General features: G+C 39.0%; 1 protein-coding gene across 4 annotated transcripts in view; it reads left to right on the forward strand.

The window, feature by feature from the left end:
• The window catches only part of ADAM23 (ADAM metallopeptidase domain 23), a 187,474-nt gene that overhangs the window by 62,236 nt on the left and 100,075 nt on the right, over window positions 1-25,163 (forward strand). For all 4 annotated transcript variants that reach the window (XM_049106474.1, XM_025441631.3, XM_025441630.3 and 1 more), the window contains exon 3: window positions 1,018-1,094. In XM_049106474.1, the coding sequence (XP_048962431.1) occupies window positions 1,018-1,094 (77 nt within the window). The remainder of the gene's footprint in view (window positions 1-1,017; window positions 1,095-25,163) is intronic.

The following is a 25,163-nucleotide window of genomic DNA, read 5'->3' on the forward strand; positions in this document are numbered from 1 at the left end:
CGTGCTAAGGAGGACTTCATGGGAAGTAATACAGTTGGGCTGCCCTTGAAGGATGAGTTGGGGAGGATGAGGGCAAAGAAGAACATTGGTGGTATTGTGAGGAGAGTGGGAGTGGAAAGTACCAGGGCAGGAGGATGCGGTGTCTGGTTGCCATGCAGGGACCACTTCACAGATGACTTGTGACACCACTGTGCTTTAGGAATGAAGTCCACAGGAAGGATGTTTGTGAGCAGGGAAGAAAAGTGAATGTGTGTGGTTTTTTTCCTGATAGAGCAATAAAAGAGAATTTTATCTTGGGTCGTACTTTAACAAAACTGCATCGATTTTTAACTTACATTTTTCAAGGTACTTCTGTGAACTAAACTCATCTTTAACACCTAGTACATATGACTTATGGTTAGATGAGATTACCTTTGTATTTTGAGTTAAGGCACAATAACGACAGTATTTGTAAATGTATGACTTTTAAAGGGGGACAGAAACTGAGTATTCACAAGGAGCATGGTTCTAAGTGCTTTCTGAAGGTAAAAGGTTGTGCTTTTGAATTTTACTGCCACATTCTGCTGATACACCATTTAGAGAAAGTTCCAATTTCTGATGAAGAGCAGAGCACGGACATGATTTTTCACTTAGGTGTGCAGAAAGAATTGGTAGCTTTGTGCACAAAATAGGCTGAAATCAAGCCTTAATTAGTCAGACTTTTGCATAATTCATCATAGTCACTTTGAAAGTCCAGCTGAATATGCTCTTGATTTTTATCACAATGGGTTCATTTTAAAGGACTGATTGTCTTTTATTAGTTCCTTGCTACACAGATATTTACATTTTCCAAGTGAAGCCATGACAATGCACCTAGTATCTTTTTAAAGAAATGGATTGTTACATAAGGATCCCAAAAGAAGTGCGTCAATCCATGAAACTGTTTTTCTTATTTAATATCACTGATACCAATATGATTAATCAGCTTTAAAGACAAGAAAGTAAGCTAAGGTTCTTTCTGTCTCTTTGAATCCATAGGCTGTCCATCTGGCCCAGGCAAGCTTCCAGATTGAAGCCTTTGGCTCCAAATTCATTCTTGACCTCACACTGAACAAGTAAGTATTTAGTTTTGATTCTGTAAGGAGCAAGTACAATACAATTTTACTTCATGATGATGGCTTAGTCAAAATAGTGTCTTTGTTGAAGCAACGGATATTTTCTAGCTGATTATGTCATATTGCACTTAAAGAAAAATATAAAAATCTGAAGTTAATTCTCTTTTTCTTTTCCTGAAAGAAAAGGCATTTAACATTTAACATGTTAATATCTCAAACGGTACTTAGATATTATGATTGTAAGTGGAATAAATATTTGAAGTAATGCTAGTTAATTAAATGTTAACCATAATCATTACTATATGTAGGAAGCATGATCAATTACTGACTCAAGTATAATTAGACTCCAGTCTAGAAATTTCTTCCATTTTACTTTTCATTATGCAATTCGGAAGGCTTCTATACGAAGAACAAAGAAAATGATAACTTGCAATAACAATTTTGAGAAGGTTCTTTGTTTTATAATTTCCTCTAATACAGTTTTTTAAGATTTGGTCCCAATGAAAATTTATCCAGTTTTTCTCTGAGATACGTTTATGTTGATACTTAAATGCTGTTTCCTAAGTTGGAACCAGTTATACAGATATCTTTGTACAAAGCATGAACAAAAGCTATTTACTTAAGCAGGGTTCTTCAGTCTCCAATGGAGTTAGCAGTGAGCCTTTATTTCATGAAAGAAATTTCCTGTATGGTTTTCTCTAGCTGAGGGAGCTCCAGTCAGTATTTTAAATTCTTAACAATATTTTGTCCGGGACTGCATCTTTGCCAGAAAAATACCTCATAATGCTATCAGACACTAAAATGTAGGTGACCACAGTCAATATCTGAGAAATTGCAAAGGAATATAAAGAACAACTATTAAATTTCTTGTACACCAAATTCTGTGAGCTCTGCAGAAAAAAAAAAAACGCAGAGTCAGCTTGGGTGCTCCTTACTCAAGTGTTGTTGCAGCTTTAAGTCAGAATGAATCAGCAGAACTAAGAATTTCCTGTGGTAAAGGTGTCGTAGGTTTTCCTCTGTGAGCCTGCTGAGCATTGGTTGAGTACCTTCTCTCCCTGCTGTGTCAGCACTGAACCTGCCCAAGAGATTTGTCTTGCCGAATCTTGGACTATGTTGAGTAGCAAGGCCTTGGCTAATTTTAGTTTGTTTAAGGTCCTCTATTCCTTTGACTCTTGCTGCAATGGAGACTGTCAATCCAGTCTGAAGGGTGGTGATGGCAACTAACATCACCATGTGTTTTGAACGTGAAGATATCATGGCCACAACAAAGCCCCCCAGTCACATAACTGAGGAAGGCGCACCTGGGATGTCTATTAGACGTAGAGGTTAGAAAACACCTCAGAACATTATTTACCACTAGTATTTAACTTGTGGAAGAATCAAGTTGAGCAGCTCCTCTAAGGGCCCTTGCCTTGAGGAGCTTATAGTCTAGTCAGGAAATGTTGATAGATAAATATATTATTTAGAAGGGTGTGAGATTTTACTACTAGAGATAAACATGGGGGGCTATGGGAGCACCAAAGAGGCAGTTCTGCAGGTAGGAGTGTAAAGAATCATCCTGGAAATAGTGACAGTTGAGTTAAATCTTCATGAGGAGGAGGAGTGTTGGGGAAATGGAGACTTGTGGCTCCACAAAGGAAAGAGTGTGTGCTCAGGAGACAGGCACAGGTTGCTGTGTAGCATGTTAATGGAAGCCTGAGATTTTTGTTGAATTTCATGGTAAATTATAAGATTGAGGAAAAGGGACGTGAGTCAGGATAGGTAGGCCCAGGGACACCTCAACTCATGGAAGATCTTGTACATTATGCTTAAGAGCTTGGGCATTATACCCTGGAGCCTGAAAAATGAAATAAGGGGAATAAACAGAAGTTCTGTTCTCAGAAAGTGCTAAGACACATGGAGAGGGAATGCTCTCAAGAAATCTTCAGTTGATAAAAATCATCAGGATTGCTTTGATGTGGATGGCAAGGCAGAAAGACGAGTTAAAATGGACAGGTGTCTTGATTGAATAGCTAGGTGGAAGGTTGTATCCAGCTGAAACAGGCAGCACAGGGAATGACTGGCTAAATGGTGAAGAGAAAAGAATGTGAAATCAGAATTGATTTGAGGGGTTTGGGACATCCATGGGGCCATGTCTAGGAGATAGGTAGGTGGCGGCTGGCGATTGTAGAGCATTATTTTCATATAATGTTAATGACAAGCATGCTGTGAATGAGATTGCTCAGAGAGGATAGGTAGAACACGAACGTAAGCTGGGAAGATGGTTAAGAGTTGAGAAGAGGTAGAGGAGCCCAAGAAGAGACAGAGTGAGTGTTCAAAGAAAGGGGGAAAATCAGGAGAATGATTAAATTGAGATTTTCAGAATAGAAAGATGTGATTTATAGCCTCACATGTAAAAGTATTTAGTGAGATTAGGAGCCAGGATTGCCTTTTGTATTTATCCATTAAGTTCCTGGCAGAAGCCAGGTCACAGCAGGCTGGGGGTGACTTAAGGGAGGTGATGTGGAGACAGCAGGTGTGCCTTGAGGAGGTTTGGGTAAGAGGAAGAGAGGAGGATGATAGTGGCCAGAAGAAGACACCGGGGCCTGGGCTGGTAGGGGTAACATAGCAAGTTGACAGGCTGAACGATGGAGCTGGAAAGAGCAAGAGGTAATGATACAGAAGAGACAGGAAATAATTTATGGAGCCAGATCTGAACGAAGACAAAAAGGCATGAGACCAACAGCACAAAGGGCAGAATGTAGTTTTGAACCATGGGGGACAGTTCATTCCCAACCTCTGGGGGTGTGCAAGCAGAGATTGGTTTCCAGCTGAAGGGATGGCATTTAGAAAATGTCTCTTGAGATTTCCTTCTTGAGGACAGCATTATCTACCATAGGGATTGGGATGGACAGGGAGGCTGGGTTGGGGCTTGAGGAAAATGATGAAAATTTAAGCTAATTGCTGGGAAGAATGGATGAGGAAGCTTACCAAGGTCATGTTGAAGAATGTATGAGCAACCTTCATCAGAGATCGTGTGTTACATGTCAGTCTTTGAGTCATTCTTCTTCATGGTGTTTCTTTCTTTCTTTCTTTTTTTTTTTTTTTAACCTGGGGTTCTCTATCACTGCGGCATGTGAGGGAAGGAAAGGAGGCAGATTGTAGTGTGGATCAGGGTTCAGGTTTTCTGGGGATAGCACAGGGGAAGAAGAGTTGGAGGCACAGCTCTTAGAATACTGGGGAATGACGTGGGTTGTTAAGTGTTGGGATCCGGGCTGGGCAGGAAGGGAGATGAGGTCAGGTGGAGGCTTAGGGGCTGAATTGAGAGAAAGTGGAGGTCTCTGCAGTGGGAGGAAGGTATAAGAGCTGTCTGTACTCGTGCTGTATCCCCCTTGTGCAGAGTCTTGCACCTTCTGAGCTCAGGATGAGTGTGTGATACCGGTATGACCTAGAGAAGGGGGAATTGTATAAGAGTATGATCTGTGTGGGCAGAGGGTACATCTCTAGTTTAAGTGACTTTCAATGGCTGGGGTTAACTGGAAAAGTCTGATTCATGTTAGAATAAACTAAGGAGAATTTTTTGATCATTCATGGAGGAGCTGAAAGAGGTTTTGAGGAAAGAAGAATCTCATTTCCACCATGGAGTGGCCAAACTACTTACAACAATTTAAAATTGTTGGAGAAGGCCACCTGGGTGGCTCAGTCGTTGAGTGCCTTTGGCTCAGGTCATGATCCCAGGGCCCTGGGATTGAGTCCCGCATCAGGCTCCTTGCAAGGAGCCTGCTTCTCCTCCGTGTCTCTCATGAATAAATAAATAAAATCTTTAAAAAAATTGTTGGAGAATGGAAAAGGGAAAAGATACATGGGAAGTATGTGGGCTCGGTGAAGGAATGAAAGCATACAGATGTCAACATAAACTAATGAAAGCGGTGGCCATAGAATCTAAGTGGTTAAGGAGATCACCAGAACTGAGCTGCCAGTTTGTGAAGACTACCCTGAAGTGGGTTCCTGAGAGGAAAGTCTTTGACTCTATGCTTTTATAGGTTGGACAAGTGAGGCCTTGGCTTGCTGAGGCATTTTATGGTGGACATGTGTGTTTTATTGGTTTGTTCAGCAAATGTTGAGCAACCATCCATTGTATCCAGTGGTGCTGATGCTGCTGGGAATAGGACGGGCAGGGTCCCTGCCTCCTGCCATGGAGCTTCGTTCACTGCACATGCAGGTGGCCAACATGATTTGGATGTCAAGTAAGCCAGAAGGTCTGTCACAGTAGTCAGAGGAGGGACACTGAGCTGAAACCTGATCATCAAAGATGAGCCACCACCAAAGCTAGAAAGCTGAGGACAGTAGGGACGGTAAGTGCAGTGAGGGTAGGTTGAAGAGATAAGGTCAGAGAGGAAGCCATGTAGCCAGATCATGAAGGGCCATCATCCATGGAGACATGTTTGGTGGAAGCCAGTGGAGGGCAGTAAGCATGGATGTTACACCAGTGGATTCACATTTTATTTAGCCCCCCACACAATCCTAGCTGTGGTCTCAGAGTCTGTGGTCATTTTCCTTTTAGGATACTCTTTTCAATTTTGTTTTGTTTTTCTTCTAGAATAACCATATTTCTTCTAGAATAACTGTTTTTCTAAGTTCAGAATGTTTAAAAAGTTTTATTAGATTAACAATGCTTAATGTGTATTGATCCCTGGAAATCCTGGGGTGTCCAATAATTGTCTCCTTCATATTTGTGACTGGAATTATGCCAAAGCCCATATTACCTACCATTAAATTTTCTGGTGTCTTCAGCAAATGTTTTAGGGAGTAAGAGTAATCAGAGCTACATAATGGTTGAGAGCACAGGTTCTGGAATCAAAGAGACCTGGGTTTGAATCTGGAGGGCCTGCCATTTACTAGCCGCATGTCCTTGGGCAAGTTTTTTCTATCTTGTATTAAACAGTATGCCATTGTGGGGCACCTGGATGGCTCAGTTGGTCCAGTATCTGACTAGATTTTAGCTCGAGTCATGATCTTGAGGTTGTGGGATCGAGCCCCACATCAGCTCTGCACTGGGTGTGGAGGTTGCTTAAGATTCTCTCTCTTTCTGCCCTTCCCCCTGCACCTTGCACATGTGCTCTCTCTTTTGCTCTCAAAAAAATAAATAAATAGAAGGAAGTTCCTAAAAATAAATAAAGAATAAATAATATGCCATTTTATGGATATATTCTTAACTTCTTAAGCTGCAGGGTGTTGTAAGGATAAAATGAGATCATGTGTGGTACCTATACATGTCTGCTAATTGGAAAGGGTGTATTCAATGCTGTGGACTCAATTGTGTCTCTCTAAAATTCCTATATTGAAGTCTTTTTTTTTCTTCCTATATTGAAGTCTTAACCCCCAACATGACTGTATTTGCGATTAGAGCCTATAAGGAGGTAATTAGGTTAAATGAAGTCATAGGGTGGATCCCTGATCTGATAGGATTAGTGTTCTTATAAGGAGAGATGCCAGAGAGCTCTCTCTCTCTCTTCTGTGTTTGTGTGTGTGTGTACTGGGGGACTCAGCATTGAAGAAAAGAGTCATTAATTTCACCAAGCTTCTGATCTGATGAGAACAGCACAAGTCTACTTCTGTTTCAGTCAGTACTTTTTCTGACTTTATAAATGAGAAGAGGGTGGTATACCATAAGATCTTTTCCCTGCTGAAAGGAGACTGAAGAAAAAATTAGAGACAGTAGGGCCTGTGGTTGGTATGCGCTCATGATAATGAGCACGGTTGGGCAGCACCTGACATTCACTGGGCCATAATCAGGGTATTAATAGAGTTGCTTTATCTAAAATGAGAGAACTAGGCTTTGAGAGCTTCTCACACTAACACATCTATTTCTGGGCAAGGTGGGGAATCCCTTGGTGTTTCTAGATTCCACTCAGCAGTCAGAACAAATATTCAAGTACTTGTTATGGTAGCTATTCTGCTTGGAACTGGGAAGGTAGACACTGAGTCAGTCTACCTCTCTGTGCTTGCAGGAAAGCCCTTTAGTTCAAGGCTCTAGCCACATTCTCCAATGTCACTTATTAGGAAAATTGTATTTGGGGGCTAAAGTTTGTCCTATATAGTCCCATCCTTTCATTTACATACTCTGTTGGCTAGAACATGGAGTGGTAACTAGCCCCCCAACAAAGGTTAAGCCTTCTCTATCCTCCAACAAACCCTATGAGAAGACAGTGCCAGACCTGGATCATATTGAGATTTAGCCTTATACAAAAGTAGTGGTGACACTTGACACGGGGCCACCAGGAAACTCAGTAAAGGAAAATCAGTGTAGCATACCCCATTGAGAGAAGTACACAGACCTCAACTACAATGCTCTTCTATGCAGAGTTCATTGCATGGACTCGCAGTGATGTTTCCCTTCACCCAGGGATGGGATTTGAGGTGTGTATTGATGAGTAGGTGCAGAATGATGGGTGGTGGGGTAGTACAAGGATGCAGATGATTGAAGTGGTCTTAGTGTCACCACGTGGAAAGGAATGCATTCAAAGAAGTGGTAAGTAAGTGTAAAGGCATGATGAGAAAGTCAAAGTAATGCATTCAGTAAGGTAGTTCTGGATTTAGGAAAAGTCTTTGTTCTGATTTTTTTTTTTAATTTGGGAATCAAGGGTGTTTGATTTAAGATGAATATCTAGAAAATGCTGATTGAAGAAATACATGCACACAGTAATTTGCTCATTAAAAGTAGTTTATGCAATGCTTTTGAAAGAAGAAAACAGCCACACTGATGTAGTTTCAGTTAGGTTAAATAAAGAGCCTGACTTTTGTGCTGATTATTATGGTTAATTTATTCTTCATTCAGTCAACAAACATTTATTGAGATCTTGTTTGCATAAGATACTGTGCTGAGCGACCCATGGAATTCAGAGCTGTGTAAAAGAATTTTCCTTTCAGGAACCCACAGTAGGAGAAATGAGATTAAAACATATACAAATAGTATTAAAACATGAGAGGAAGTGAGACCTTGGTGCTGAGGGGAGGTTTTATGAGGAAGGTGGGATTTGATATTCATTTTAAGGATGCTGTCTTGGCTTTGCTGCCTTGGTAGCAGACCCTGAGATAAGCATTCCAGGAAATACCTTCAGGAGATGAGGAAGTGAGAAGTGGAAGAGAAGGGAGCTGAGAAAACAGCTGATTTCCCACTCAGGTTCATTCCTGAAGAGGGAACCCTGGTTGTTGGTGGATTCTTCTCCAGAATGTCATCGAACTGAGGGGAGAGGAAGCTGTTTTGTCCACCGATTACCAATCTGTTGTTGGTTGAGGGCTGTTTCTGGGGGCAGTAACTCTTAAGTACTTACAGTGCTTCTCTTAGGTAGAGAAAATGCCCTGAGGTCAGGAGTCTAGGTCTTCCCAGTCAGCTGCCTGCAGTGTTGAAGGGCTGCTGAGGGCCCATGGCAGGGTGGGGGGCAGGGCAGAGTCAGTTACAAAAGCACACTTTCCACTTGGGAGAATGTAGGAAGGAGAAAAGTGCATTGCACACAGGGAAGTGGAGGAGCGAGGGTGTGGGAGCAGGAAAGCATCAGATTCCTGTTGGGAGTGAGGACTGGTGAACCCCTTCACTTGAAGAAGCTGAAACTATCAAGGAACAGGTGGAAGGTGAACTGCCTGTTTGGATTCATTGGATTCTATGTGGGAAGTTTAGTCTCAGCTCTGCAGATTTGGAGATTTGAACTTAAATTTGGTTTGTAAGAAGGAACATAGAAGAGATAAGCCTCCTGCCCCATTTTCTTTTTAGAAGTGAAGAGGACCAGGAGTGAGGAGCTGTGGCTGGAGAAGAGTGTGAGGCAGATGCCTGTCTTCTAGCCCAAGACTGAGCTGTTGCTGTCTTCCATCTTGTAGGGCTTCTGAACCAAGATGGGCTGGCCAAATGTCCCAGTGCACACCCCTCACTTCCATCCTACTTTCTACCAGTTGGCCCTAACTCATAGGCTAAATAAATGCTCTTTGTCCTGACTTCTGAGGTCTGCAGAAAGAAGGCTTTCTAGAACAGTAGCAATGATAGTGATGGACCCTCTGCTAAGCCCTTTACCCATTTTCTCCTATTTAAATACCTTTAGAACCCTGTGAGGAAGATGTGATAATCTCCATTTTACAGCTGAGCAGCCTGAGGCCTAGTAAGATTTAGTCACGCTGGGATTCAGCATGTGTTGTCAGTTTGGAGTCTTACTTTGTGTCTGCATGATCACAGGACTGGGCTGTCAAATTATAAGTGAGCTGGGCATAATGCTAATGGTTGCTCATCTGTTCACATTAAGTAGGAAAAAAGAAATGAACTATTTTAGCCAATTTTTAACAATATAAAGAAAACCCAGAAGTCCCCAGTAGGATTTAAAATAATCTTGTTTGTATAGCAGACCATCTGTTGTGGGCTGAACTCTGTCCCTACAAAATTCATATGTTGAAGTCCTAACCCCTAGTACTTTAGAATGTAGCCATATTTGGAGAAAAGGACTTTATTCTTTTTAAAAGATTTTATTTATTTAAGAAAGAGAGAGCACATGCACATGAGCTGGGGAAGGGGCAGAGGGACATCAGACTCCCTACTGGACAGGGAGCCTGATGCGGGATTCAATCCCAGGACCCTGACATCATGACCTGAGCCAAAATTAGACGTTTAACCAACTGAGCCACATAAGTGCTCCTGGAGAAAAGGACTGTAAAGAGGTACTTGAATTAAAATGAAATCTTTAGGGTGGTCCCTCACCCAATATGAAGAGGAAATTTGGACACAGAACTAAGTGTGCACAGAGGAAAGACCATGTGAGGACACAGTGAGAAGGTGGGCATCTGCAAGCCACGGAGCGAGACCTCAGAGGAAGACCTGCACACCCCTTGATCTTGGACTTCCAACCTCCAAGACTAGGAGGAAATCCGTTTCTGTTGTTTCAGTCACCAGGCTGTGGTACTTTGCTATGGTAGCCCTAGCAAATTAGTACACATCCTAATTCATTTATTGCTTACTGATTGCAGTGGGACATTCAGCATTAGCTGCTACTTATTAATTGGTAGATGTTTCCTAGCTAATATTCCTACTATAACTTCCAAATGCTGTTTTGAGAGGTTATGGTCTCTTTTGCATTTATGTACCTTAGGAAGGGTTAAACTATTTTGGCAGCTTTGAAAACATTTCTGTGATGGTAAGGAATCTTAAGAGGTAGAGGTCCCCAAAGTTGCCATAAGTATTGATTGCCACCGTGTCATGTGCAATATGATGTAGATAAATATTGATTTTCATATGTCCTAGAGGCCCTGCAATATTCTAAGGTTCCCATTTCTGTCAGGGATGAACTGTTGTGGGGTTTCCTCTCCTGAAGGCATCTTTTCCTATCTCAGTCTAAACATTTTGGTTTTATAGTCCTGGGTGGCTCTACTTTTTGCCATATTTTCTCTGATGAGGTGAGTACCTATCAGGTCTCCCTTGGGCATTTCTGGTTGGAGAGGTAACTCTATATTGCACTGGATGCTTTGGATATTATCACTATCATTTGCTTTTGATGACCTATCTTTATGCTGGTAGATCAAGTCCAAAAACTCTTGAAAATGTGTAATAAAGTAAGTATTGCCTATATATTAATAAGTTCTAGTTCTAGTTTTTAGGGAGTGTATCTGACCTAATTTCAAAATAGTTTGAGAATGACTTTCATAACCAAACATAGTAATAGCAGAAACATGAAAAACAAAATCCTAATTAAACCATTGGTATTTACATACTGATTCTTTATTTCCATAGTTAGATGAGCTGTATATGACTTTTGGGTGGTAAAGGACAGTGGAAGTTTGCCCTCTGATTTTAGTAATTATGAGATTTCCTTATCCCATCCCTCTTGCCTGTTGACAATAATTGTTTTGGATGATGGTTTCAAGGGAAATTAAACACCAGGCTGAGGAGATCAGGAGGGCAGAGGTGCTAGATTTAGACTCTAAGTTCCAAGAGATAAGACTGTGAAGGGATTCCTATATAGGAATCTGAGACCATAGCCTCTAGCACACAGAGTAAAAAAGAAAGTCATCTAAGAATTTCTAGCAAAATCAAAGGGATCTAATTGTCAGTGGGATCACATTGTATTGTTACTTAATCTAGGAAATAGAAGACATATCTAGTGAATTAAGAAACCATGTCTTCGGTGATAGATTAAAAAAAGATCCTTTGCAGGTATCTACCCTAATGCACAATGTGGGCAAATAAAACTTGAAGTTGATTCATTCTTTGGACCACTTCTTGGTCTTTTAAAATTTTAAATGTTTCTTAAGTAGGCTCTACACCCAATGTAGGGCTTGAACTCATGAGTCTGAGATCAGGAATCGCATGCTCTACTGCTTGAGCCAGTCAGGAGCCCCCACTTCTTGGTCTTTTGAAGACAGATAAATTTGTAAAAATTGCAGCAGAAGTTAATCTTGACAAAAGATTGGAAAGCATAGAGGATTAGATGATATTAGGCATCTGAGATGAGTTAATTATGGTAGTTATTGAATTTAGATCTTACTTTTCTGACAGGTGAGAAAAGCCACATCCTGGAGTGTATAATTACCATTATCTGATAAAAGAAGTTTATCTGTCTGTCTGGAGACATAAATGTTTTCCTTTCACAGGGAACATCCCTTTGGCTCTGATGTTATCAGGATGTTAGGCAGCATAATGGTCTGCAACCACGGTTTTGTGAATGATCAGAAATGTTTCACTTAAATGGACATTTCCTGTTGGACTCTGTATTAGCCAAGTGCATGAAGTTCTTTCCATCCTCAGTAGATCGATCAATAGATTTCCATGGATTGAAACCATTTATTTATTTATTTATTTATTTATTTATTTATTTATTTAGATTGAAACCTTTTATAAGCCATTCTGAGCACTTCTTATTTCAGAAATGTCTATTTAGTACTTGCTAAGTGCCAGACACTGTTGAAGCCACCAGAGAGAAATCCTTCCCTCATGAAGCTTACAGAACAATGGAGGAGAAAGAAATCTACAACCATTTAAATGACAGTCTGAGATGTGCCATGGTGGGGGAAAGAAAAGATGCTTTTATCACATGTAGGAGAGGTGGAAGTGGATGGGAAGCTAAATATCTAAGCTCAGATCTAAGACTTAACAGTTGACCAGACACATGTTTGAGAGTTAGAATGTGAGCTCCTGAAAGGAAGCCAAGAGAGGTGAGGCATGGAGTGAGAGAAAGGCAGGCTTGGAGAAATTAGCAAAACCACACAGCTAGTAAGTGACAGAGTCAGGATCAGAGCTCAGGAGTGCCCACTGTCACAGCCTTGGAGAGTTGAGACACTTCAGTGATGAAGGAATCCCACTGAAATTATGTTTGAAAAGCTCTACAAAGGTGAACCTCGGATGAATAAATTGTGTATCACTTGTCTTTTACATCTTGCTCTGTGTTCAGTACTACTATAGCTTGTATAAATCTAGCTTTAAACAATAGTTTATTAAAATTTCCTCTTATTACTGTATAGATTTATATAAAGTAAGAGCTTGACATCAGAGAAAAGGGCTCCTTAAGATTCTCGGCCATCATCAGCTGCCAATAAGAAGTAGGTTATTTCTAGAACCATCGTTTTTGGTGATTCATAGACTAGAATCATCATTTAGTCATTCTCCCTAACTCTTGAAAATCAATTGTTGGGATGCCTGGGTGGCTCAGTGTTTGGGCGTCTGCCTTCGGCTCAGGGGGTGGTCCTGGGGTTTTGGATTGAGTCCTCCATGGGCTCCCCTCAAGGAGCCTGCTTCTCCCTCTACCTATCCTCTGCCTCTCTCTCTGTGTCTTTCATGAATAAATAAATAAAATCTTTAATAAAAGAAAATCAATTGTAATATTGGAATTCCCAGTATTAAAATCCTAGCTATTGTTTATTATGACTTGTTTATAAAAGTGATCTCTTTGGACCGTCAGCTCTAATTCATCTACCATAATGTTACCCATGTGCTTTGTGTTTCAGTTATGTTTCAAAACAAACCAGTCCATATAGGCTTTTCCATAAGACCATTTCTGCAGTAGTTTCAAGTCCTTATTTCAATTAAGATAAGTTGTAAATGAAAAATATATTTATCTTTCTTACAGGAATGTTTCTCAAATAAAAGGCAGAAAATCTCTAACACATTGTAAAGTGCACATTTCATTTCTTCCTCCTTTATTTTTGACCAAATGACTTCACGCATGCAATAAATCAGACTAACTATGTGACAAGAAGATCTTATAGCATAAGGACAAGACTATGTCTTCTAAATCCCTACCATTTCCTAGAGACTTAATTGCGTCTGGGGCTCTTCCTCATTACTGTTAGTTTTTATTCATTAAGTACTGACTGACATGCTACTTGACCCTAAGGAGATGCTTTGCTCTTTAAAACTATTCAGATGGTGGTAAAGGGTTTCTTTATGTGACTACTAGCACTTGGCCGCCCTCTCTGGGTCCCTCAGCACTATGCTACGTTTTGAGGAAACGAAGGAAAATAAGATGCAACTTCTTTAAGGGGCCCATAATTTAGAGTGGGATTAGGGAAAGCTACACAGAAGAAGGTTGAACTTAATTTTGAAGGACGAATAATTCAAGAATGAGTAGACAATACTTTTGGTTGGGGTATGGGGTAGTTAATTCTTTTGAGCACTCTTTTTTTTTTCTTGTTGGTGAGTCAATATTCCATAGGGAATGTTCTTTACTGGATACATACAGTGAATGGGCTGTTGACACAGGTGGTTATTTTGCATTTTTTTTTCTCTAGTATCTCTACTTGATACAGCTTTATAGCCAGGAGTAGTTTTATGAGCTGTAAAAATGAAGTGCTGTTATTTTACCGAGGTTAAAAATGCATATGTGCCCTTTTCCCTCTGGGAGGTGTAGTTAACCCTCCTCCCAATGTGATCACTAATGTACTCAGAACTGAATGTAAGCATTTAGTGACAGTGCTGCTTTGAGAAGTAAATAATTTATCTGTCTTTTCATCCAGCTTTGAATACCTGGGCTCTTTGTGTCCTTTCGATTTGGTGAACTGTAAAAAAGAAATGAACAAACTGCAAGACATTATTAGATTTTTTTTTTTGAATAAAAGCAGTTTGAGGCAGGGTTTTCAGGTCTGTGGATGCAATTGTTCCAGCACCCCATACCATCACACAACGCCTATATTTCATTTTCCTTGTTTTGACTTTGATAGCTCTCCTCAAGACATGCTGTGTGGAAGTACTCTTTATGATGAAAAACTGCATAACTTGTTTAAAAAGTTATTTTTTTGTGTGTTTTATATGCAGAAAATTCTTTTCTTCCTATAAGGCCCATTATAGAAAGCTTGCTTAATGCCTGGTTATATTGAGTGGGAGATTTATTTATTTTTAAATAGAAGATTTTTTCCTAATATCTGAAGAAAGCATGGTCCAAATGATCTTTTTGAGAGTTGGATTTAATTATAGAGTATTTTCTATTCTGGTAATCTTCAGAGTCTAAAGTAAAGATATAAATGTCCTTTTGATTCTTAAATTCCTCATATGAGCGAAATCATATGGTATTTATCTTTCTCTGACTTGTTTTACTTAGCATAATACACTCTAGCTCTATCCACATTGTTGTAAATGGCAAGATTTCATTCTTTTTTATGGCTGAGTAATATTCCATTGTGTGTGTGTGTGTGTGTGCACATCACACAACTTCTTCATCCATTCATCAGTCAATGGACAGAGGGAAAAAAGAGAGAGAAAGAGAGGCAAACAGTAAAACAGACTCTTAATTATGGAGAAATAGACTGAGGGTTGATAGAAGGAGGTGGGTGGGAGATGGGCATTAAAGGAGGGCACTTGTTGTGATGAGCACTGGGTGTTATATGCAAGTGACAAATCACTAAATTCTACTCCCGAAACTAGTATTACACTATATATTAACTAGAATTTAAGTAAAAACTTGAAACAAATACAAAAATGCAGTAAATGTCCTTTTGAAAGGTCTTGTTTTTTGTATTAAAGGAGACAGAGTTAGATGAGCATTCTGCCTTGACTGACTTGGCTAATATGTGCTCCTTTTTTTTTTTTTTTAATATGTGCTACTTTTCAGTCTCCACTTTGAAATTGGAGGATATACAAAGGCTGTAGTTGTGAAATTACAAAGGTTGAATGAAAACGATTACAGGTTTATTTGTATATTTGGTTCCTGTTTCCAAGAGCAACTCACAGCTTCTCCTTGAACTTCCTTTGAGTCATGGGATATTGGACTTAGATGCATTGAGAGTCATCCAGTCCAACTCACTAGCTGATTTTCACATCCTTTCTTACCCCACTGACTTGTTTTCTGGTGTGTTCCAGAATACCTCCAAGCCTGGTAGCTGATTCTTAAACTGTGGCTGCCTGATGAAGCCCTTTTCTTCTATCTCTCTATCAACTTTTACCTCTCAGTTTCACATTTTGCACTTAAAAGCCTCTCAGTCATAGAGACTGAATATTAGTCTACTTCATTCAATTATCAGCAGTTTCTAGAAATTGGTCATGGGATTGCTATTGTCCCTTCAAAATAGCCAAGATTCTGCTCGTAGGTGTTCCCCTAGAGTATGAAATAAGAATACAGATCATTTTTCAAGAAGAAAAATTGGAAAGTTATAAAAAGAATTTTTCTAAGACTTGAAAAGTATTATTTTTTTAAGCATGTAAGAAGTTATTTATAGTTTTTCCCTGCCAGTGCTCAGTACTATTAAACAGCGGGAGCCTTTTGCAGTCTAAAAAAATGGTATTTTGAAGTCTGGAAGAACTTTTTACAAGGTGAAAGCAATCTCAGGATGAGTTTTGCCAGATTTTTCTGTGTGTTTTACAGATGAGCTGAACTTAATACAGTCTATTGAGAGAACAGTTAATAACTAACTACCCATTAGTGGATATAAAATCCAACGTGTTAAGTATAATTTAGCTTTTTGTTCTAAAATTGCTTTGAAATATGTTAAAATAGTTTAGTATTCTGGTTAAAATTGAAATGCAGTAACTTAAAAATATTTTTAGTGTCCTCTTTGGAGACAGTGTGAGGCTACTTCAAAAATCAAATTTGATGCTCCAACTTAATTGGTATCTTTTTTGATTGTATTGGGGAGAACAATACAAAAACATACTGACTTCTTTTGCTTCATTCTGGAGAGTGAGCATGGTGCATAGAAAAATGATCTTTTACCATTGATATGACATATCATACTTTTTTTGAAAAAAAGATTTTATTTATTTATTTGAGAGGGAGAGATAGCAACCAAGGCAATGAGAAAGTGTGAGCAAGGAGGAGAGAGAGAAGCAGACTCCTGGCTGGCTGATGAAGAGCCTGACATGAGGCTCTATTCCAGGACTCTGGGACCATGACCTGAGCCAAAGGCAAACATTGAGCCACCCAGATGGCCCTGAAATATCATACTTTTGTATTTTCTTTTATTGTCATTATTTTTGTGTTTTCTTTTGTAATTTTAAGTTGGCACCACACTCAGCATGGAGCCCCAGTTCAGGGCTCAAACTCATGACCCTGAGATCAAGACCTGAGCTGAGATCAAGAGTCGGATGCTTAACTGACTGAGCCACCCAGATGCCCCAAAGTTTATATTTTTAAATTACAGTGTAATTAACATACAGTGTATTATATTAGTTTTGGAAGTACAATATAATGATACAACAATTCTATATATTATTCAGTGCTCAACATGGTAAGTGTACTCTTAACAAAAGCAAATGGGAGAATATGTTTGTGTAATGATATATCCAAGAAGGGGTTAATTTCAAAATATGTAAAGAACCTACTTTTGTATTTATTATTTTATATTATATATTATTTTTATTATTATATATTATTTTATTATATTTATTATTTTAATTATTTATTATTTTACTATTTTTATATTATTTTATACTATTTTTTATATTTGTTATTATTACTCTTTTAAGTAGATCCCATGCCCAGTATGGAGCACAATGCAGGGCTTGAATTCAATGCAGAGCCATCCAGGTGCCTCTATATTTATTATTCTTAAGACATTTAGCATCCAAATCTGATTGAATATTTTTTTCTTTTAAATTTTTGATTTTTAAAAAAGATTCTATTTATTTATTTGAGAGAGAGACAGAGATAGCAACAGAGATAGAGAGCACAGGCTGGGGAGGAGAGAGAGAAACAGACTCCCTGCTGAGCTGGCAGCCTTACCTAGGACTCCATCCCAGGACTCCAGGATCATGACTTGAGCTGAAAGCAGATGCACAACCGACTGAGCCGTCCAGGCGCCCCAATATTTTCTTTTTATATGCGCACAGCAAGCACCTTGTGTTTAAGGTTGTGCCCTTCGAATTGGCTAAGTTTCTGGCCATTTGTTTTCCTACAAAACAGGCCAACTTCTGATGAATTCATGTAAAAACTTTTCATAAATAACTAGTGATTTTCTCCTGTGTTATCTGTGAGCCAGCAAAAACATTTCTCTGTTTATGAATTAAATATTTTTTGAATGCATGTGTTCTTTTCAATAACATGCTGTTTACTGAGTCTTTACTATGTACAACACATATTAGTGGTAATCAGTACTTTCCATTGACTTTGAAGAGTAGTAGAAAAGAAGTCAAGCACTCATAAATAGCATGTTTTGGTGATTATGACCAATATCCTTTTAATTTTCACATAACTTCAGGTGTGGAGGGTTGCTGCACACAAACATCCAGACCATTAATCATCTTTCTTATTCATGGCACACTAAATCATTGGCCTGGAAAAGGCCCAGGCTTATAGAATGTTTTCATTCTTGTTCATCTCCAGTCTCCTTATTCTTCCCACCCCTATCCTAATGAGGCAGTCATCCCAAAGGGTTTTACATGGTCTTTTATTCGTACATGTTCTTATAGATATTACGGTTTTGTGGGCATTTTATTTTATTTTATAAACAGTGTTACACTGCAGATCTCTACTCAACATTGTTTAAAAATCCATGCCTGTGGGGGCATGTGGGTGGCTCAGTGGTTGAGTCTGCTTTTGGCTCAGGTCGTGATCCCAGAAGCCTACTCCTCCTTCTGCCCATGTCTCTGCCTCTCTCTGTGTGTCTCTCATGAATAAATAAGTAAAATCTTAAAAAAAAATCTATGCCTGTAACTGCATATATCTCTTCCATCCTATGTAACTTTTGGAGAATATCTTAGGTAGGGTATCTAACACTCTTCCATTTCCCCATGGGAAGAAATCTAGATTTCCTTCAGGTTTTTATAACCATAAGCCATAGTGTAATGGACCTATGGACCCATCGCCCGTGTAAGAATTTCTCAGAGGCATATACCCAGGAGCAGGATTGCTGGGTCATAGGACAAGTTTATACATAATCTGATGTAGTGCTGCAGGATTGCCCTGCAGAAAGTCTGCAAAACTCTACTCTTTAGCAAAACATAATGCTTCAGCAAAGCATAAGAGTAGAGTGTTTAAATCCCATTCATTGGTAGGATGAGCCGAGTGTTTTTTTCCTCTCTAAGCATGGTTATTTTCTGTATGTTGGGAAGCTATTGCTTATTTTTATTGGTTAATGATTTCAGAAATATAAGATTAAACCTTATAAAGTGAAGCAGCATCTCCTTTGGCATAAATCAGTTCCCTTGGGATTGCATTAGTTTGGTCAGGCCGCACATGAGCCTTAGAGTAATGAAAAGTTTGCTCTTCTAGTGCACTGTGTTGCATCATGGTGTTAATTTGAAAAGTTTGCATACTTACAAAGAATTGGATTCATATTTATTTATATTTATTTTAAAGATTTACTTATTTATTTCAGAGAGAGAGTGAGAGCGTGCACACATGCAAGTGAGCAGGGGTGGGGTGGGGTGGGGAGGAGGAGGTGGGAGAGTACCCTGAGCAGACGCCCCACTGAGCATGGAGCCCCACTTGGGGCTCAGTCTCACGACCCTGAGATCATGACTTGAGCTGCAATCAAGGGTCGGTCACTCAACTGACTGAGCCACCCAGGTGTCCCTGGATTCATACTTATGTAAGGCTAAGTATCATATCATATGTCAGGAGAGCCTTTGGTAACTGTGGAATGAGAAGAAAAGTTTGTAGAGTAAGAGGTGAGAATACTAAGAGGGAGGAAGAGATACATGGCCCATCAGCACCCAGAACATCACTGGACGTAAAGTAGAGGCAAGGTCAGAATTTGTGTAATGGGCGAGTAAATAATGTGTCATGGTGGAAAATATGCTAAACTTAGGTCATAGCTAAATGTTTTATGGCATTCTGATTCTGCCACTTGGGGAAAGAATGGCACTACTCTGAGCCTCAGTTTACCAAACAGGCCGTATGGGGGAGACTGGCAATGCAACAGACCTGTAACAGGCCCCTAGTTCCTTCAACAAAGTGCACTTCCTACTTCCAGACTCTTCATAATCTCTTGCCCAATGTTCTGTCATAAATTGATTCTGGTCTTGGCTGGTGTAAGGATTTCTAAAGAGTCTCTTATTTTCTATTTTTCTCTTCATGGAAGCACTTGATTGAAGACTGGAGTAAGGTTCTGTTTACAAACCACTCAATGATAACTGCTTTATTTACACAGTTGGGTGTGCTGAAACTATATACATTTTAACCTATCTTTTCTCATCACCTAAAACCTATAAAGGACTATTTTTAAAGGTATGATATATTTTTTAAAGATTTTATTTATTTGTTCATGAGACACACTCACACAGAGGCAGAGACATAGGCAGAGGGAGAACAGGCTCCAAGCGGGGAGCCTGATGCGGGTCTTGATCCCGGGACTCCAGGCTCATGACCTGAGCCAAAGGCAGATGCTCAACCACGGAGCAACCCAGGCGCCCTAAAAGCCTGATATTGTATAACTTCAGAAGTATAAGATTGCTGATGCATGGATTGTTTCACATTAAGAGAGTTTTGAAGATAACTATAGTTTATTTCTTGAAACGCTAAACTTAAAAAAAATGAGTTATTTTTGAAAGAATCTTTCCAAAATGGATAAAGTATTTTTCTTCGATAGAATATATATTAGATGTAATTTCTTTGATAGGTTATATATTAGATGTAATTTCACTTTTCGTTTTAATATACAAGATTGCTGTTTGCTTGCTTGACCAGCAGTGTGATAAGCTTCATGGCTGTTTTCGTGCTGTGGGCTGTAATTTTGACTCGCAGTGAACCTGCTGTGTCATCCCAGCTCTTTTGGTTTTTAATATGTTAGAGCCAGAATAATAGATAACCAAAATTATTAGCATTTTAGGTAACTCAAGAGTTAATAATGTTGAATAAAGACATGGTCTTCTCTAGCCAAGTGTAAGAGATGCCCTGCCTTTAGAATAATGATAAAGACTCGGGGAGTCTTTTGCCTTGTGTCCTGGATGCTGGCCACTTTCCAGGTGGTCAAGAGGATCAGGAATCTGAGGTCTGGAAAATAAGGGGTATTATTTTACTTTATAACAGAATAACTTTAGAAACATAGCTATCAGTTTGGTATGTACTTTGTCATTTATAGAGTCATAGAGTTTGCACCAAATTTTACCATTTACACAGAAGAAGAGCCTCGAATTTAGTAATAGATTCTTTTGCCCAAGGTGACTCTGGTACGTTTTGAGTCCTAGAACCTATAATTTCTAGCTCATAGCTCTTTTCTTTTCCCAGTATGGAGTATATTGCCTGGAGGGCTCTTATGTATGTGACTGTAGATTATGTGCTTGGAATTATTAAACTGTACACTCTGTAATTGATCTTTTATGTTATTTATTTATTTTTAAAGATTTTATTTATTTAGAGAGGGGAGGGGAGGGTCAGAGGGAGAGAGAGAACCTCAAGCAGGCTCTGCACTGAGCTCCATCCCACAGCCTTGAGATCAGGACCTGGGCTGAAATCAAGAGTTGGAGACTTAACAGACTGAGCCACCCAGGTGTCCCTGTAATAGATTATTTAAATAGTAAAGTTCCAGGACACCCAGGTAGCTCAGTGGTTGAGGGTCTGCCTTTGGCTTAGATCGTGATCCTGGGGTTCTAGGATTGAGTCCTGCATCCGGCTCCCCAAGGGAGCCTGCTTCTCCTTCTGCCTATGTTTCTTCCTCTCTCTCTGTGTCTCTCATGAATAAATAAATACAATCTTTAAAAAAAGTAGTAAAGTTCAAATAGAAGGAAAAGTGAGTGTATCAGAAATTTGATGAGGATTCTAGGACAGAGAATGTAGATTTCAAGGTATTAAATACCAGACTTGATTCCTGTAAGATTTTCTCTCCTGACTTGGTAGAGCCTAGTGGTTTGCAGAGCAAGAAGGGCTATCAAACCTACCAGCTCTTAAATTTGCAGGTGGGTAGATTTGCCATTATAGGCTTCTAACAACAATGGTTTAGATCTGGTTTTCACTTCCAGAACTATCAGCAAAAGGATAAAAATTTTCACTCAGACTAAGTTAGCAAGACCTGGGATTCAGGCAAAAATGACAGTAATAATTGACTTACTGAGAACTTCCAGTGGGGGTCGCAGTTCAAAGTGCCTTATGTGAGCAGACTCATTTAATCCTCACTACCACCCAGGAGATGATGAACCCAGATAATGAAACCAAGGCACAGAGAATTAGATCTTTCATGTTAAGATCACACGTCTAGCCTGGGATCGAATCAACATGCGAGCTCTAGAGCTGCATGGTTTCCTAAAAGAGGCAGCCTCATCTAACTGTAAGGAAATCCAGGTTTCCATCCAGCTTTTCCTCTCCTTGAGAGAGTTTGGTATTTTTGGGGCAGCTCAGATTCACATTGATTCCTAGAGGGTCTAACCTCAATTCAGTTGGGTGTTGACATAAAGTGGATCATCACGTTAGGAAGAGTTAGACTTAGAAATTTTGAGTTCTCTCACAAGACTGCATCATTTCTTTTCCCCTAATTAACTCATGTCTCTCAGAGGCCACGGGGCTCCTTGGAATGCCTTATCAAGGCTTTAGATAAACCATGCCTTATTTTTCATCACTACAGTCTCTATAAACAAAAGGCAGTCTCTATGTTCCTAGTTATTCCTTGCCGTTTTTTAGCAAGTTTTTCAGAGGAAAGGGCTTATGGGAAGGAATGAGATACCACAAGCTGACTTTGGAGAAGGCAGGATGATGAGGGGAATAAAAAAGGGAACAGGGTGGGGATGGGAGCAGTAGTAACTTTAGCTAAAAAGTAAAATGAGGTGGTCTTAGGTCTCTGTTCTCAAGATTGGCAAGTGGTTGGTGTTTTTGCTAGGCAGAGGAGAACCTCAATTTAGGAGTCTTTCTCCAAGGCTCTTCCGTCGGCTTACCATATCAGCCATCATGCACCTTAATATTCCTATGTTTCCACTCTTCTGGCCTTCACTTTGTTAGATTTTTCCTCAATTCTAGCTTGACATCCATATTTGCATGTGCAGGTGAACAGGCTACCTTCATTTGAATTTTACCTCCTACTGTTGCAGATTCAATCTTTTTATTCTTACGAGTGTTTGCTGTTGGAGGGATAAAGCCTTCCATGCTTTCTAATGAACTGGAAAAATTTTAATTTTTCTGTTGCTGACAAGACAGTTATTTCCTTAACAGGGGTATAGTTTTGATGCTTAGCTTTGTCTAAGTGGAATGAGAAATATTTTGTTTTCTAGTTAACCATACTTGTATTTTGACACTGAACAGTAGGCACTTGCCTAAATTAATGATTGGGTAAACTTAGAAGTAGAAATGAAAGAGGGTGGGCTGGCTGAAATGATTTTCAAAAATGAAAGAAAGTGTTCAGAGAATCTGAGAAACACTGAGATTGTACATTATCTTGCAATAAAAGGAGATTCATATCTATTTAAGGACTTTTGCTTTTCAACATTGACATAGTTAGAAATAAATGCAGGGCTTTTTTTTTTTTTAACAGTAAGAAAGCATAGTGAAAGTTTTGACAGTTGATAAAGTCATGATATTCTAGGTGACAAATGGCAGTCAGATCCTTGCCTGATGGGATTTATTGTATGGAGTTTTACCAGAGGCTTCATTCGAAAATATGCTTTCTTTGGGGGATTTTGTCTGAATGTCCAGTGTTGTGTATTTTCAAGTCATAATTTTATGCTTGTGTTTGCTCTCACTGATATAAAAATGTAGTTTGTAGGTATCTTTAAGCTTTGCAAGAGTGTCCTTTTTTTCATGACAGTCTTTATGCAAGCCCTTAGTATCTAGGCTGGGAACAGACGATGATTATACAGCACAGATCTATGGGGCAATGATCGCTGTGCTGCCTGCTGGGACTTCCTTCACTTCTAGGTCTGTTTTCCAATGGAGAAAAAGGTATGAAGAGAATGGGGAAGAAGAGATAAAAAGGGAGTTTTCCTCCTTTTTTTTTTTCATTGCCTAGTTCATTTTAAATTACTTCCTCAATAGTGTTTAGAAAAGTAACGGGCTCAGTAAAGTCCCCTGCTTTTCAGGTATCACTTACTAAAGTAGATGTTAGCTGGCAGTTAGCACCTACCAAGTTTCACGTACATTTGAGTAATAAAGATCTTTTCTTATTTCTGAGAAGTCAGCAACAACATAAGACTTGTAACAAAGCATCTTGGTAGCTCATTGGATCATTCTCTCACTCTTCTGAGTCTTATTGATTTCCATCCAAAAGGAGAAGTTCATTAGAGTGGCAGCTTGCCATGACAAAGTAGTGGATATCCCCAGTTACTTCTTCATCCTCAAGACTGAAGTTACAGACCCGTCGTTACTGAACCATCATATAAAAAGCAGCTAATGAAAGTGTTTAGTCTCCTTTTAAATGTCAGAAATCTTAATAATTCTGAGGCATAGAAGAATAGCTGTGACCTTGAAAGCAATTTTCCAAAAGAAAAATGTTATTGTTTTTGTAAAAATGACACTGTTTATTATAACATTTAAAATCAGTACAAAGAAGTATAAAGGAAAAAGTTAAATTATCATTCTGAAGCCGCCATTATTAATATTTGTAAACTTAATTCAGAGAATTCTTTGTGCATATAGATGGAAGGCTTGATAGATTGTTTACAAAAAATAGATTATTCTATAATGATATTCTAAACATAAATGATTAAATTTAACCAAGTTGGAATTTAATAAATATTAAAGTTAGCAAAAGAAAAAGGAGTAAAATGAAAGAAGGATGATGTTGAAGGTCAGATGTCTATTTCTTTGTGACAAAATGTTACTTACTAAACAATGAAGGACATTGTTTAAAGTTTTAAAGAAAATGGATGTTTCAACTAGATTGTGTACTAGAATGAAGAAGAAATTAACATATTTATACTTCTTCCACTTTCTTCCTTAACAGTTATAGTATTCTTTTTACATTGTCAAGGCTTATAACATCTGTATTTTGTTCAATCCTTAAAATTCCCATAACTTAAACTTAAGGGGTTCAGTGCCCAACTTGAGTCCTTTCACTATGGCTTCTCCATTCCTCCTAAATTATTTGTATTTTGCCTGATTGGAATTAACTGAAAAGTATGTTAATCAAGATAGATTTGTGAGTGTTGTAGTTCATGAATTCTTGAATGAGCAAAAGTGTTTATTACCATTATACTTGAAGAGTAACTTGGCTGGATATAAAATTTTTGTAGCATACTTCCCCCAGGACTTTATGGTGTTAGCCCCACTATCTGGACATTGAGAATTGTTGTGGATGAGTCAGAAGCAATCACATTTTCTCTTTAGAGAGATTGCTTATTCTGGCTTAATGTGATTATTTGATTTTTCCATATTAGTAGCTTCCCCAAGATTAATAACACTAGTATTAATGGTGCTTTATAAAGTTTTCCAGGAACATGGTTCGTTTGTTTGAGCTGCAAATTCAAGGCTTTCTTTGATTTTAGGAAGTTTATGTTCCATTTTTGTCTATTTTTTTCCTTCCATGTGTTTTATTCTCTTCTTCAGGAATAACAACAATGTGTATAGGTGATCTTCTGTATCTGTTATCTTTATATCATTTTATTATTATTATTATTATTAAGATTTTATTTATTTACCTGAGGGGGAGAGAGAGAGAGAGCTCAAGCAGAGGGAGCTGCAGAAGGAGAGGGAGAGACTGACTCCTTGCTGACCAGGTACCAGATGTGGGGCTTGATCACTCCCAGGATCATGACCTGAGCTGAAGGCAGAC

Source organism: Canis lupus, chromosome 37 (genome assembly GCF_003254725.2).
Source record: "Canis lupus dingo isolate Sandy chromosome 37, ASM325472v2, whole genome shotgun sequence".
Lineage (NCBI taxonomy): Eukaryota > Metazoa > Chordata > Mammalia > Carnivora > Canidae > Canis > Canis lupus.